Genomic DNA, 17,423 nt, shown 5'->3' with positions numbered 1-17,423 from the left:
TGAGCTCTTTAACATTAACTTAACTTGCCGTGTTTGGAGGAAGAGAAATGCTGCCTACGACCCAAAGAACACTGTCCCCACTGTCAAACATGGAGGTGGAAACATTGTTTTGGGGGAGTTTCTCTGCTAAGGGCACAGGACTACTTCACCGCATCAATGGGAGAATGAATGGAGCCATATACCATAAAATCCTGAGTGACAACCTCCTTCCCTCTGCCAGCACATTAAAAATGAGTTGTGGCTGGGTCTTCTAGCAAGACAGTGACCCAAGACATACAGCCAAGGCAACAAAAAGAAGCACATTAAGGTCATTGAGTGGCCTAGTCAGTCTCCAGACCTTAATCCCATAGAAGATTTATGGAGGGAGTTGAAGCTCCGAGTTGCCAAGCGACGGCCTCAAAATCTTAATGATTTAGAAATGATCTGCAAAGAGGAGTGGACCAAAATTCCTCCTGACATGTGCACAAACCTCATCATCATCTACAAAAAATGTCTGACTGCTGTGCTTGCCAACAAGGGTTTTGCCACCAAGTATTAAGTCTTATTTGCCAGAGGGATCAAATACTTATTTCTCAGTGCAAAATGCAAATAAATTTATATAATTTACACAATGTGATTTTCTGGATTTTATTTTTTATTTTCTATCTCTCAATGTTAAAATTAACTTACCCTTAAAATTATAGACTCTTCATGTCTTTGTCAGTGGGCAAACTTACAAAATCAACAAGGGATCAAATAATTATTTCCTTCACTGTACATATAGTGAAATAATAAATATCTTGCTTCTTGTTGCCACCACAATGTATGCTCTTTTATTATCAAGCTCAGTGTATGAATGGAACATTATTTGGTCATCTATTTGATAAGTAAAGAGAATGAATTAACTAAATGAATGAAATGCCGCTTTAAGTATGAATTCTGCATTTATCAGAATAGACCAACATTGGTTTGAATCATACCAATAATCAAACAGACATTGTCTTTCTTATTTGTATTTAATGGCTGTTATAATAAAATATTTTTACAGAGACCAAAATGTCCAAGTTAGTGCAAAACTTCTTCACATGCACCCAAGAGGAAGGTAAAGGAACTTTCTATACATTTGGGGCAGGTAAATTAGGACGTGGGATATCTGCGGCATCTCTCCCCAAAACAACATGCCACACTTTTTTTTTCTTATGTTGGCGTTTTAGTCCTTGTGCAGTATTCATGTGAGGGAGGGGGTTAGGATGCTTTTGCTGTCCTGCCCTGAATGGAATTGGGGATTTGTAATCCCATCTTTGCTGGATAATTTAGGCAGTTCAAGGAAAGGACAGAAGTGCTAAGCAGCTGGCAGTGTCCTTTTGTTTTTGCTGCACCGTGCAAGTGGGTGACTGTCCAATTCAAGGCATTGCAACAGGCATGTGGTGACTGGCATATACTAACAGGTTTGGGGTTAAGGGGGCTGTTTCTTGGAAAAATAATACCCATGCAGCACCATTGCACAGAATAAGACACTGGTACAGGAAGATCCTAGAAACACAGCAGTTGGGGTGCAGGCAACTTTAACAGACAGGTCAAAGGTGGGGATGTGTCCATTTTTTTCATTTGTAGGGAAACATGGTCTCTTAAACAGGTAATCCTCCAACTGCTAGGGTGCTATTAACCGCCCAGCAGTTTAATGCAGGACAATAGCAAAGCCCCCCTAACAACTGTGCTTATGTGGTCCAGCAGGGAGAACATTAACACAATGGCACATATGAACGCAGCCCTTGGTGTGTGTTTTCATGTACACTTTACCCATGTCACTGCCAGCAAGGCACCAGTGAGCAATAAGCAGAACCTAGGGAGCACGGCTGGCAATGACATGGTGAAAAGTGGATTTCACAATGTATTCAAACTATTTACAGTCTGGGCCTGGGGTGCAAGGCAGTGACAAAGGGTCATCTTTTTATCCGCGTAATGGAGGTGTAAACAGTCCGGTTCTCTAGCTGCCTTCTTCAGGAGAGCGAGTGTCAGATTTCAGTTTCACAAACTCTTTGGCGACCTCATCATTGTTGCGCTGGGACAAGATCCTCAAAATGGTCAGTCCTGTTTCATCCATATGAATGCGCCGGCCAAGAGGTAACCAGCAGGCACAACTGCCCCTTTGTGCCAGATCCTTTAGCTGCATAACAGCTGTGCCGACTGTCCGGTCCTCTCGAGCAAAGCAGTAATCTTTCACACAGACCTGCAGTTCATAGCACTCGGGGCCATTTTCATTGCCTAGCGTGCTAAAGAGATAAAAAAAAACACAATATAATATTAGTTTATGATAATATACTTGAATCATAGGTTTCAATTCATTTGAATCTAGCTATTTTATTTAAGTCGTGCCTATCTCCTTGTACCAATTGGTAAGAGATAGTTTTTGTAGAGAAAACTTTTTTCATGTTTTTATTTTACAATTTTTTTTTAATTTAGTGTTTTTAGTTTTTATGTATCTGACTACCCATTCCTAAAAATAGCCATCAAATCCACTGTACTGCTGGATGCCAAGAGAAGGCAGGAAAGCCACACAGACAACGCTATGTGCGCAGCCTCCCTCTCACTTCTTGGTCTCTGGCAATTTTATTCTATGTGTTATACCCCAGATAAGTGTTTTAGAATAGAAAAATAAATGACTACAACATTAACAAAAAAAAAATGTGCAGCAAATTTTAGGCCACGCTACGACCACACCCATTTCACAACTAGTCACACCTCGACCTTACTGCAGCTTTTGACACTGTTGACCACCGGTCTCCTACTCTCTAGGATCCAGTCACTAGGCAGTAAGGAAACTGCCCTCTCCTGGTTCTCTTCCTATCTTTCTGACTGCTCCTTCAGTGTTTTGGTCGCTGGCTCCACTTCAGCTCCACTTCATCTCCTCTTCCTCTCACTGTCGGAGTACCTCAGGGCTCAGTCGTTGGCCCCCTTCTCTTCTCTCTCTACACGACCCCAATTGGACAGACCATCAGCAGATTTGGCTTTCAGTACCATCTTTATGCTGATGGCACACAACTATACAGGTCGTCCCCTGACCTTACCCCCACTGTACTACAGAACGACAGTGACTGTCTGTCCGCAGTCTCCAACATAATGTTGCCCTCTATCTGAAACTCAACCTCTCCAAAACTGAACTTCTCCTGCCGTCTATTAACCTCCCTAAATCTGACATTTTCCTCTCCGTGGGTGGCACCATAACAACACCCTGGCAGCAGGCGCGCTGTCTGGGTGTTATGTTTGAGACCAATCTCTCCTCTCAATCTTTCCTTCCCATATACAATCTCTTGCCCGCTCTTGCTGGTTACACCTAAAGAACATCTCTAGAATCCGCCCATTTCTCACCATGGAGACAACAAGAACCCTCACTCTCGCCCTGATCCACTCCTTCCTGGACTACTGCAATGCTCTATTAATTGGCCTCCCCTCACTTGACTTTCCCCTCTCCAGTCCATCCTTAATGCAGCAGCCAGGGTTGCCCATCTGGCTAATCGGTACTCAGACGTGTCTGCTCTTCACCAGTTGTTACATTGGCTGCCCATTCATTACAAGATCCAATTCAAACTACTTGTTCTCACCCACAAAGCTCTCCACAGTGCGGCACCCCCTTACATCTCCTCCTTCATTTCTGTCTTTCGGTCTAGCCGATTGTTGCGCTCTGCAAACGACTTTTGACTAACCTCTGCACTAATCTGTACCTCCCACTCCCGACTTCAAGACTTCCCTGTGCTGCGCCAATCCTCTGGAATACTCTACTCCAAAAAATTAGGACCATCCACAACTTGTACAGTTTTAGGCGCTCCCTCAAAACATATTTGTTCAGAGCGGCCTATCACGTTCCCTAATCAAAGTCATTAAGTGTGTGTGTGTTGCCCATTCACTATCTCTATCTATCCCCCACTCCCTCAAGATGGCTGGACAATCATTGGAAGTACACCATTGTAAATACACACCTGTACTTTGTATCTCCCCCACCTCATTGTAGATTGCAAGCTCTCACAATCAGGGTCATTTTATTTTGCTTTAATTATTGTATTGTTAACGCTGTTACTTATGACTGTTGTGTTTGAAACTGTTGAACTGTAAAGTGCTGTGGAATATGTTGGCACTATATAAATAAAGATTATGGAAGGAATATGGAGGACAATGGTGAGTGTATTATTCTATATGGAGGACTATGGGGAATGTATTATACCATATGAAGGACTATGGGGAGTGTATTATACCATATAGAGGACTATGGAGAGTGTATTATATTATATGGAAGACTATGGGGAGTGTATTATATTCTGTATTGCAGAAACACTGGGAGCACTGCATAGATATCAAGGGCCGGACAGCTAGGAACAGCCTAACACATGCCCTGCTCTCTACTATTATCAACAAACTGGCTTTTTCTCACAGGGGTAAGCTGCACACTAGTGTGTGATGTAATGTCCCAGACAGGAGCGGGAAGCAGTGAGGAGCAGCTGCTGTCACATGGAATTACAAGGGTTATAAAGGTAATTAAAGTGCACTTGGAATCTCATCAAAAAAATGTATCTACATGGAGTACTCCTTTATGCAAGGGGCACCACTAATCAAACACCAAGAAAACCTCGAAAGGACATGGACAAAGTTTCTGAGAAGTACAAGTCAGGATTGGGTTATAAACAAATTTCCCAATCTCTGATGATCCCCCAAAGCACCATCAAATCTATTATCATCAAATGGAAAGAACAAGGTACCACAACAAAACTGCCAAGAGAGGACATCCCAGCAAAACTGTCAGCCTGGGAAAGGAGGGCATTAATCAGAGAGGCTGTATAGAGACCAAAAATAATCCTGAAGGAGCTGCAGAGTTCCCAAGCAGAGACTGGAGTATCTGTCCATATGACCACATTAAGCCATACATTCCATAGAGGTGGCCTTTATGGAATAGTGAGCAGAAAAAAAAAACCCCTTACTTACACACAAAAATTGTAAGGCTTGTTTTGAGTTTGCGAAAAGACATGTGGGAGACTCCATGCGGAGGAAGGTGCTGTGGTCAGATGAGACCAAATTGAACTTTTTGGCCACCAAGGTAAACACTATTTCTGGTGCCAAACAGACACAGCTCATCACCCCAAGAACACAATCCCCACAATAAAACATGGTGGTGGCAGCATCATGCTGTGGGGATGTTTTTCAACAGCAGGGACAGGGAAAATGGTCTGAGTAATGGGGGAAGATGAATGGAACAAAATACAGGGATATTGTTGAGGAAAACCTCTTTCAGTGTGTCAGTGATTTGAGACTGGGACAGAGGTTCACCTTCATACAAAACAATGACCCAAAGCACACTGCTAAAGCAACACTCAAGTGGTTTAAGGGGAAACATATAAATGTTTTTGGAGTGGCCTCGTCAAAGACCAGACCTTAATCCGATTGAGAATCTGTGGTCAGACTTGGAGATTGCTGAGTGTTCACCAGAGGAAACCATCTAACTTGAAGGCGCTGGAGCAGTTTTGCTTTGAGAAATGGGCAAAAATCTCTTGTGGTGAATAGCACAATCTGTTATTAGAGTCTGCTAACATTACATACCATCTGCTGCTGGTTAACCCATCATTTTCTGTAAGCATCACTAACTAATCTTAAAGGCAGTTCTCAATGCATAGTAATGTTCTGTTGATTCAATAATGTCCTAGCTGCACCTGGTTAGCCGATCATTTTCTATAAGCATCACAAACTATTGTTAGAATCTGTTTCCATTACATTGCAATTTGCTGTGGATTTTTCTACCTACATCTGTGTGCTGATTTATACTTGCTGTTTTCCTCTTTATCTGTCCTCCTGGTTCTTTGGCTTCCAGTGTGTTCTGCTGCACTTGTTTGCCTTCCAACATTCCAGTATAGCCTTTTGTCCAGATCCTTATAGTTTCATGTACCTCTTAGCCTGCTATGCCAATGCCCTGGGTCTGTGTATCTATCCTGACTGGCAGATTTGTGAACCCACCTCACTAGGTGAGCCTAACACCGGATTTACGTGTGTGTATGAAAAGTAGTCAATTTTAAATCAGAATTGTCATCTGCATCGCATCTGTTTTTATAAATCAGCCATTTAAAAAATAATAAATGTCGAAATACACTTACTTATGTTACCAATTGGAATGGATAAGTGAAAACAAATGCCAAATGGACTGTGTTGACATATAGATGTCATTCATTTTATAAAGCACCTATTGAGTTTGAGTGTCTGCATCTGATTTAAAAAACAAATCTAAGTCATGTATGTTACAATTTTTTTTACACGTAAACCATTGGATTGATGCTAGTCTACCTAATTTGACTGCTTGCTGTTTGCCTGCTAACCGTTAAGGAGATGGACAGGACATAAAATATGCATGTCTAAATGTGCCCTGACATTAGAATGGATTACATGAACTTGTGTCTTTTCACCAGCACTATTTTATTAGCCTTAGATTAATTACACACATACAAATAATTACTTTCCTTTCAATTTGTTATTGTTTTGGTGCATACTCACAATTGGAAGCTCTCATTGTATTTTGGGGCCCAGCTATTATTCTTGGATTTCGTTGTAAACTTTCTCTTCTTGTCACTCAGATTAGGACCAATCATATTAACCTCAATGAAGGGACGGAAAATTCCTGAGGTCTGCCACTTGAGATCATTTGCTGCCACAACTATACAAATAAAATACATACATTATAATAAAGTTTACTATTACATTGGTGTAATTATTTTTCAGCCATTTTCATCAGAATCAAACTAACAAACCAGTGACAATGGAAATCGTTCACCTTGCAATAATACAGTTATAATTACAGTGATTTTAAAAAGTATTCATACCCCGTGAACTTTTCCACATTTTGTCAGGTAACACCCACAAACTTAAATGTATTTTATTGAGATTTTATTTGACTTACCAACACAATGTAGCAAGTATTTGTGAAGTGTTAGGGTATGTGAACACGCTGCAAATTCTGCTGTGGATTCTGCTTAATTGAGAATGACATAACGAAGGGATTGCCCACACCTGTCCATGAAATAGCCTTGGAGTCAATTGTCCAATTACTTTTGGTCCCTTTAAAAACAGGGTGGCACATGTTAAGGAGCTGAAACTCCTAAACCCTACATCCAATTTTAATGTGGATACCCTCAAATGAAAGCTGAAAGTCTGAATTTCAACTGCATCTGAATTGTTTTGTTTAAAATTCATTGTGGTAATGTCTAGAACCAAAATTAGAAAAATGTTGTCTCTGTCCAAATATATATGGACCTAACTGTAAAAAAACCACTATTTTTGACAACCAACCTGACTAAAGTCGACAGCTGAGGGCTGATATTCTCAGGCTGGAAAGGGGCCACTGATCTTGGCCCCCCCAGCCTAAAAACAGCAGCCCTCAGCTGCCCAAAAAGGGCGCATCTATTAGATGCGCCTAATCTGGAGCTTTGCCTGGTTCTTCCCACTTGCCCTGTAGCAGTGGCAAGTGGGGTAATAAAGGGGTTAATGCCACCTTTGTATTCTAAGGTGACATTAAGCCCGGATTAGTAATGGAGAGGTGTCAATAAGACACCGATCCATTACTAATCCTACAGTAAATAAAGGGAAAAATAAACACACACACAATAAGAATAAATTATTTTAATGAAAGAATACAACACGCACATTTTTATAATCATTATTACACTGGTAATTCCTTTGCGAAAAAAAAAACAAAAACTTTTTTACGATAAATATAAATTAGTTATGTAACAGTGTGATGGTCAACGTGTGACTGGACACACCGCTTCCAGCAGGGCGAATTTCTATGGCACACGTGACCCTGGATACACCGCCTCCAGTAGGCAAATTTAAATAATATAACGTGCAGACGGATACACCGCCTCCAGCAGGCGAATTTCAGTATAACATATGTATCTGGATACACCGCCTCCAGCAGGGCGAATTTAAATAATAAAGGGAAACACCAGGGAAACTGATACAATGGAGGGCCCTGCGATAGGGAACGGGGACGTGGAGACCTCCTGCACTCCCCTGAGCCAGTCTCTACACTCCTAACAGTCCCTATACAGGCTCTGCACCTGTCGCCGAGCTGGAACCTAAGAACCCTAGCTCGCCCTGCACCTAGCCCTTTCTAATGAAATGGACGGTGCAGAAACTAATCCCACCACTGCACTGAAACACACAAAAGGAAAGGTACAAACAGGGATAACACCACTTAGCTTTGCTCTGTTGCTCTTGCTCCCAGCAACAGAGTCCACCACCAGAATGCAGCCTTCCTCCTGAATAGCTGCCACCAAACTCTGTCAGAGCTGCAAGGAAATCCCCTCTGCGACTCCTTCCACCCCAGGACTCTGACTGAGCTACCACGAACTCTCTCTAGCTCCTCCACCAAGGATGGTTGAAATGACCAATATCACCAACAGTGATTGCAACCACCTGACACTCTTTTATAGGTAAGAGCCAGCAATCACACCTGCTTCATAATCATGTGCACTAAACTAAAGTAACCAGAGTGCAATGACCCTAACGGCCACTGGGGGCAAAACTAGAACTGAAACCAGCTTAAAGAAAAAAAAGGTTACTTGTGTATTTATCTGTCATAATCCAACCTGGATCATGACAGTACCCACCCTCAATGAGGGGCCTCTGGACCCTCAAGACCGCTCCTCATCAGGGAACCACCTACAGCGGGGATGCCCCGGTCCAGAGTTCACCCCAGTAACTACTTGCACTTCAGGTTTATGACAAACAAGCACCGCTGGTATTGGCAATGTATGTTCCGGAGGCACCACCCATCTCCAAAGTGCCGATATGGGGAACGAGAGGTGTATGGGCAAGTATGTGGGTAACTCCAGCTGGTAAGTCTCCGGGCCCTGGACAGCCGACACCAGATACGGCCCGATCACCTGAGAATTCCAGACCCCCGCAGCACACTTTCACTGGATGTTTTTGGTGGCCACCCATACATGCTCGTTCACACACATGTCCGGACCTGAACATTTATTGCCACACATTCGTTTGTCACAACACGGTGAACTCTCTCTGGAACTGACAACAGAGGTGTCCCCCTGTGTCAGCACACTCACATCCCCACAATTCACCAAGGGAAACACCACCCTCCAACCCCTCCTACTACGAGGTCTGTGCCTCTCAGGGTTGGCTAATGGCGAGGGTTGAGCCTTGCCCCTACTCTCCTGCAGCACCTCAGCTGCTACCACTAGAGAGGAAGGGGACGTTTGTAGAGAGATGGCAGAGACAGTAGCCCCTAGGCAGCAGCCCTCACACGACTGCTCCCAGCTGACTACTTCCCTAGTCCGCCAATCTAAGACCGGGTTGTGTTTTTTAGACCAAGGGGGGCACACAACGATAGGTGCTGGATTTCCCTCCAAGACGTAGTATGGCTGGGACACATCCTGATGTCCGCTATGCAGCTCAATGTCTTCTACGACTTGGTTTAACCCCCCCATGGCTCAGTGGGACAGAGTTAATGACCTGGACGCTTATGGGTTTGTCCAGCGTCTTACACCTCAGACTATGAGTCTGGACAACCTGGACAAACTGAGCATCCACCAGCCTGACTTCAGCTCCACTGTTCAAAAGCACCGGTATGCCCTCAGGTACCTCGCCAACCATCACCTCTGCTGACATAGTACCTTCTGAGGGCGAGGAGGAAATATACACTCCCAGGTCGTCTTCCTTCACACGACCAGGGGGGCACGGCTTCTATGACAGTACAGAAGTTTCGGCGTCAGTGCCCTGGACTAAATCATTAGTCTGCTCACTACAGGGACATACCCCTTCACCTTGGGGACACCAATTCCACCCACCTGCCTGGGTACGTCTGCCTGTATAAGCAAGTCCTGCTTCCCAGCAGGGACTCCACAGCACATCCTCGCCAAAGCCATATATGGACCCTCTAGTTGAGGCAGAGGGTAGGCCTCAGACCCATAATTCCGCTGCAGGTGCTGCTGAAACACATCATGCAGCTCCTCACTAATCTCAGGGCCAGCAGCAACTGCTCACTGGTCTGAACTTGGCCCATGGCTCACAAGAGAAAAATGTTGGGTTGGTGATAATGTGATGGTCAACGTGTGACTGGACACACTGCCTCCAGCAGGGCGAATTTCTATGGCACACGTGACCCTGGATACACCGTAGGCGAATTTAAATAATATAACGTGCAGCCGGATACACCGCCTCCAGCAGGCGAATTTCAGAATTACACACGTATCTGGATACACCGCCTCCAGCAGGGCGAATTTAAATAATAAAGGGCAACACCAGGGAAACTGATACGATGGAGGGCCCTGCGATAGGGATCGGGAACGTGGAGACCTCCTGCACTCCCCTGAGCCAGTCTCTACACTCCTAACAGTCAACTTATGGGGTCTCTGCTTGAATATAATCACACCCGCTCCCCAATATGTAAATCGATACCACCATCAATCATGTCATTAGCCATCTACATATTGCACTATGCCCAAAAGTGAATGATCAGCCAGCATATAACAAGTAAAAAACACTTAGCTCAATGCTATTTAGATCCCATCACGCCTCGACACGTTTCCCTCCCACAGGAGGAGTTCCTCAGGAGGCTCATCATACTATTATATGCTGGACACCTGCAACCAGGCGCTCTATCTGATGCTCGGAGGGAGCATATAATAATATCATGAGCCTCCTGAGGAACTCCTTCTGTGGGAGGGAAACGCGTCGTGGCGTGATGGGATCTAAATAGCATTGAGCTAAGTGTTTTTTACTTGTTATATGCTGGCTGATCATTCACTTGACATGATTGATGGTGGTATCGATTTACATATTGGCGAGCGGATGTGCTTATATTCAAGCAGAGACCCCATAAGTTGATAAGGTTCATATTATAGGATTATGAGGAGGTCACTATTTGATTTATAGTAAATTTGATAAACGTTCGTCTCTTCCATTATCCCCCCTTTGCCTTAACATTTGAGGTGTGATGAGATATAGCCAGCATTGAGTTAAGTTATCTTATTCTGTTATATACTGACCAACAATTATTACCCCCTTTCTTTTGGGTATGGTGCAATATGAGGGAAATTAGAGACATGAGACATTATGGTATCGGTATGTCCATATGAGAGGGGATGTGTCTATAATTAGAGACCTTATAAGTCGTTGATCTGTATGTCTATTTATGTAGGACTATAAGGCCATCATCACTTTTTTGTGTCAGTAAATTTGACAAATGTCCGGCTCATAAACTATCCCTCATTTTTCTTAAACTTAATTGTGTGTCTTCTTTTTGTTTTTTTCAGGGGATTTTTTTGTTATCAGAAGTCCCTTTGTCTGGTTTAGGACCGTTTTCTTAATCTTCCCCAATTGCAACTTTGGATACAGGGTAGAATTGTAAAGGTCATCAGGGGACAGCCGACGCGGAGTGGGGGCACCAGTAAAATTTAGGGTGAAAAAGCTCTGCTGTCAGGTAGGGACTACCTAATTAGGGACTGCTAGAACCGCTTTATCCTAGTTATACCCCATTAAGTAATTTGACTTTTCAGCTACTGGTTGTACCCCCGCTTTTTCTGGTTCGTAGTGTTGGTGATTTATGGTGCAGGGTGTTTTATTGGGATTGCCTTATTGATGATTTAGGCAAACAGGCCATTGTTTTTGTCCTTTCCTATCTTGATCATCAGTTTGATAGGACTTGAATAGGGCAAGTAGGGAGAGCCGCCGTGGAGCGGGGGCCGCCATTTGCGTTCCAAGAGGGTGCCAACCTCCGCTGATAGGTAGGGGCTGGTCATAGGGCCCAATAGGGACAACTGAACCAGTATCCACTACCTAGGATTGATAACAAAGAAAAAATTTTTTTTGCATAGGCTGGACTATAATGAAGTGTGTTTAGCATCTAAGGTGTCTTTGGTTTCAATTTTTTCTCTAAGAATTTTTTAATAAATTGTTAATAAAGGAATTTTTTAAATTAGTAATTTTTTCTATGAGCTAATTCCTTTGCGAAGCCCACAATCTTCTGAAAAAAGGTTACCATAATGAACCAACAATATACATTACCTGTCAGGCGCTCAGTCACGTCCCACGGCGTAAACCCATCTTGGGGGTTAATACATTTACAGTCGGAGCACTGCTAATACAGCCGCTCCCAACTGTAACTGACTGGGGAATGAATGGACCAGAGCGCATTCAGTGATGAGCGGTGACGTCACCGCTAGTTACTGAGCATGCGCCGGCTGCTCCCATAAACTCAGAAGGGCTGAATACAAATTCATAATATAATTTATATATACTGTATATATATTTTAAAATAATTAGAAAATCCTGTATCATTTTTTGTACACTTCACAAATACTTGTTACTTTGTGTTGGTATATCACATCACATGAACACAATAATGTTGCTTCTTCACTGACAAACTGGATTCACAGTGATGTGTTAAAATATAGCCTTCCCTGGGTGATCTGAAGTAGTGAATAGAAATCCTGCGCTTATATTGATGGCAAGCGTGTTGCATGAGAGTAGCGCTGGAGAGAGTTTAAATTGTGGACTGTCCCTCAATCTAACCCAAGGATCAGCTTTTGATTCAGCACCAGTGAATCTAGCAAAAGGGTTGCTCGAGGAACACGCTTGTCACCGGTCCAGGGAGTTAAGGAGAATTGCCATCTGTGTTTGTGTCAGGACGCTGGCAGGATTTCTATTCACTACTTCAGATCACCCAAGGAAGGTGTTTTCCCTAGCTAATTATCCTACAGTGCCCTTCCAGCATGTATCATTACTGTCGGATGCCCTATTACTCAGTTTGATGATTCTGAGACATTCAGTTTTACAGGATATCCGTCTAGTACCACTGACCCATCAGTGCATGGGCTCTCTCTTACAGCTTCTTATATAGAAATCTTCTATGAGAACTTTATTCTGATGAAGGTCCATTGTGGGACTGAAAACGTTCAAGTTTTTTTTGGATGCAGATAAAATAAAGGATCTGTTCAAATCTCTTTACGATTTGAGTGCCAAGTTGTTGCAAATTCTATATGATTGGTTGGATACCAGACTTGGGCACCTTCCTCTCACACTCTGAGTGCCGTGTTCCGCTAATAATCCTTCTTTTAAGAGTCATAACTTTTATTTTTCTATCCTGATGAAGGGGAAAAATGAAACTGGTAGATTTGGCTTTGTTTTTTTATTTGTTATTACGTTGTAAAGGTTTTTTTTATCCATTAAATTAATTCTGTGAGTCTCTTGCTGGATTGACAATCAGTCCGGTATATGGTTTAACTTGCACTGCATTGTTCTATGTTCAAAAAGGAAAGGCTGACCTGGAAGAAGGGGGGATAGGAATCTTTCTTCCCCCTACAAAGTAAGTGGAGCTTCAATCCTTTAACTCACCATCTCCCCGTGTGGACTCACTGTGCTCTTCAGCTGGTGCTCCTTTTTTTTATTTGTTTTTTCAGCTAACTTTAATTTTTCCATCAATCATATGCTGTATGAGGGCTTGCTTTTTGCAGGTCAAATAGTAGATATCAATGGCAACATTAACTTTACCATATAGTTTACATATAATGGAAAAACAATGGTGATATGGGAAAAAAATGAAATTTGAACATTGTTTTTTTTTTTGTTTTGACGGCGGTCATTGTAGGTCAGTATGATTAAGGTAATACCAAACATGTATAGTTTTTATTATTTTAGTGGTGAAAAATGTTAAATTTGTAAAAAAAATTGCTTTGTGTTGCCATTTTTTGAGACCCATATCTTTTTTATTTTTACTTTAACAGAGCTATGTAAGGGATTTTTGCTTTACAGTTTTTACAATATGGGACAAAAAAATATATATTTTGATAGATTAGACTTACGTATGTGGCAATACTGAATATTTTTATTTTTTCTATTTATTAAATATCTTGATTTGAATTCATGTTTTTATTTTTTTTATATTTTCAAGTTTTTTTTTTCCTTTTTCTTATTCCCCTTGGTGTACCTGAACCTTTGATTGTCTACTATTTGCTTGATCTATATCAGTGTTCCCCAATTCCAGTTCTCAAGAGTCAACATGTCATAAAAGCCACCAACAGGTCATGTTTTCTGAAAACATGATTTGTTGGTGGCTGTTGAGGACCGGAGTTGGGGATTGTAGCCTAGCTCTGATTGGTTCTTGTGTTACATGCAGACGCTGGCTGTATGAGGCATGCGTCACACTTTAAAAACTGGTTAAAGGTAGGAGTCAAGCAATTTCAACACGTAGGCTAAAACCTGTCAGTAGCAATTTAGTGTGACAATGAGCGTTAGTGGTATTTTTTTTGGTCAAGGTTAAACAATTAAAACATCACCTCTTTGGTCCCAAGCCATTGCTCTATAGCAGAATAATTACGCTTTTTATATGCAAATTAGAGAGGAGAGGAGAGTAGGGCAATGCAGGGCATTAAAAATTGAAGAAGAGAGATGGATTGCAAGTGCATCAATATGCAATATGCCCCACTCTCAACATTGCACTTGAGGTCTATTGCTCTTCTTCAGTTTTTAATGCCCTGCACTGCCCTACCCTCCTTGATTGACAGAGGAGTCCGAGGCTATAGTGTCATGAATGCTGCTAACTGAATGAGCCATAGGTTCTCAATACAATACCATAACATATGTTTTCTGTATCATGGAAAACTAAATAAAAGTTATAGTCCAATGTTTCCCAAACTCCAGTAGTCATGGCGCCCAACAGATCAGGTTTTTAGGATTTTCTCAGTATTGTAAAGTTGATGGAATTATCATCAAGACATCAGAAACTGTGCACTACTAAGCAAATCCTGAAAATAAGATCTGTGGGGGGCCGTGAGAAATGGAGTTTGGGAAACACTGTCCTGTAGTTGCAATGTCAACTACATTGGCATTCAGGAGATGACTTTTCTTGTACATTATTATTCACCAAAATGCAAATTTACTTTGGCAGGATGGATGACAAATTGGACTTTCAAAATTGTGTGGGATTGGGATCCAAGGTTTTTAATTTCTTTTCCAGTTATTGCCAGGTGATATATATGTAAAACAGTGACACTTAACATACTGTATGTTCCTAACTGCAATTTGTACCTATCATTAGAAAAAAAAGCACAGTTGTAGGAGTGATGGAGAGGGTGCTCTACTCTCTGACACCCCAATGTTTAAATGTATTTTATAGTAATGCATGCTATCTGAAAGCAAAACCCTCTGGGGCAGATTAGCCTAGACAGGGTTAACTGTAATGGCTGGCTCAGATTAGGGAGGGGGAACTGAGAGTTGGTGCCAAGTCCAAGAAGTATCAAGGGCAGTTATAGAAAGTGTGGAGAAGTGGCAGTAGTGGTCGAGATGGATGTCAGGGCCCTTGGGCGCACTAAGCCTGCTGAGCTGCAGGGGATGGACTCAAACTCTCAGAGGTGGGAGGTGATGGAATCTGGGTGTACTGCTTGTGGTGAAGAATTTCGAGGGGAAAAGGAGTTAGCAAGAGGGATGCTCTACCCATACCGAGAACAAGGGCTGAAGTTATGTCGGGTACCTGTGGGAAACACTGTAACCTGTTGGGCCCTATCCTATATGCCTGATTATAATTACCGAAAGCCGTCAAGTAAAAGTTTGACTGTTTGAACAAATTCAGTGTGCCCTGGATTGCTTGCTCCGAAGATTCTGGAAGATGAAAGCCTGCAGCCAGTAATGGCCTATGGGCCACAAGTAAGTGTGATGTACCCCACGCAGAGCAGTACACCAGGACTGGGACACGTTTTGTCTGTAGGATGCCAGAGAGAGCAGAAGTAGCAGCTCGCTCACAACTACCTCGCTCAGGCAGCTTACACAGTCTAAAAAAAAAAGAGTCCATGCAATTAGTTTCTAATTTCGTCATAGTGCCTAATTTTCCTTTCAGTCATATATTTTACCTTTGACACTGATCTTGTGCTCTCCTGTTCCAGGGTGTGTAAACAACTCAACATGGATAGAAACTTCTCCGACTGAGTCGTCCACACCAGATCCTAGAAATAAAAAGCACTGATAATTAAATCAAAGCCTTTGATTTGAGATCCCAGCAAAATTCTTGAGTACAACTGCTGGCAGGGTATGACTGGCCTCTGAACAGTGAGACCATTCTGCAATTTTCTTGTATTTTCATAAAAATATAATGGACTTGTTCTAATTTTTGTCCTGCCAGCAGTCATTCATTCTGAGGAGTGTTTTAACTTCTAAGGAATTGTGTTACTATTTTGTTTGTAACCCAAGTCCAGCAGTTAATGCTTATGATATGCTATAGGGCCACTGTATACCATGCTTTCCAAGTGCAACATGCATTTTAATATTATTGCATTTAGTGTTAATTCATAAGCATTTGTTAAGATAACCCTCCGAAGAAAGCCGATGTTCACTGCTTGAGCTCTGACATACTCACCATCATGTAGTCTCTTTTTCACTTTCTTACCATTTACCTCTGTAGCATATAAACTAAACCTAAATACTACCATATATAGAGTTTTAATAATTGAAAAAAACGATTTTAAGAGTGATAAAGCAGTTAACTGGCAAGTTTTGATTGTAATAGGGCATTCTGATGCAGTGCATGCTTTTTACAGGCAAAGGGCCATCTTGTGAAGTTTTGCAAGGCGATACCACATTCAGTGTGGGTAAAACGGAGTCCAAGAACGTGCTATATGGTGTTACCACCAGAAGAGTTAGCACTTCAGTCCCACTTATACAGGTAAACATAATGGTAGAAGCAGGCATATCAATTTAACTTAAAAATGAAGCAGCTACACGGCATGCCCCATGCCACATTCCCAGTTATTTTAATTTATTTTAATGCATGGAGTGGTCAGCAAATACTCATCTACTTAATTTTTTTCTTTTTAAATTTAGAGAACGAAACATATGTAAAAGATAACAATGAGTATAGCATATCCTGACAAGTGGGACTGGAGTTTGTCCATGCTTTCCCCGTACTACTGCTCATTAGCTGGAAAAGTAGCTCTAACTGGTAGTAAATTTGAGTAAACTGACTATTGACAGAGCAGGATATGACATGCTTCCAAAAGCCTTCGCACCAAAGACATACCCTTTTCTGGATAAATCTCTTCACTAAGAGTAAACCTAATACCTTTTCCACCATGGACTTTGGGATAAAGAATGGGAAAAAGCAAAATATGGAAGAGGTATGAGGATGAAGGTGCAGAGGGATATAGGAAGAGAGGAAAGGAGAGGAGCTTTACATACTCTGCCCAGACCGATTAGGTTCATGATACAAAAACATACTGCATTATTCAAGTGCAAGAATGTCTTACTCCCTTTTTTATTATTAAAATAAATGACTCAAGGGAAGTGCAATATATAATAATAAGTTAACCTAAAATCATAATAATGCACCCATGGAAATATAAAGGACAACTCGGATAATAGAATAAAAACAAACGAAAAAAACCGAAAAAATGTCCAATGATGAA

General features: G+C 42.0%; 1 protein-coding gene across 1 annotated transcript in view; it reads right to left on the bottom strand.

Annotated features, from left to right (window-relative positions):
* Nucleotides 1-976: 976 nt before the first annotated feature.
* Nucleotides 977-17,423, bottom strand: part of UNC13A (unc-13 homolog A) — a 271,371-nt gene continuing 254,924 nt past the window's right edge. The window contains exons 41-43 of the mRNA XM_073543990.1: nucleotides 15,876-15,968; nucleotides 6,508-6,667; nucleotides 977-2,252 (exon numbers count right to left, since the gene is read on the bottom strand). Coding sequence (XP_073400091.1) covers nucleotides 1,967-2,252; nucleotides 6,508-6,667; nucleotides 15,876-15,968 — 539 coding nt within the window. The 3' untranslated portion in view covers nucleotides 977-1,966. The remainder of the gene's footprint in view (nucleotides 2,253-6,507; nucleotides 6,668-15,875; nucleotides 15,969-17,423) is intronic.

The sequence above is a fragment of the Dendrobates tinctorius genome, unplaced genomic scaffold (assembly GCF_039654945.1).
Source record: "Dendrobates tinctorius isolate UK_male_01 unplaced genomic scaffold, ASM3965494v1 ptg000011l, whole genome shotgun sequence".
Taxonomy (NCBI): Eukaryota; Metazoa; Chordata; class Amphibia; order Anura; family Dendrobatidae; genus Dendrobates; species Dendrobates tinctorius.
The sequence above is the reverse complement of the archived record's forward strand: the minus strand, read 5'-3'. Positions and strand labels throughout refer to the sequence as shown.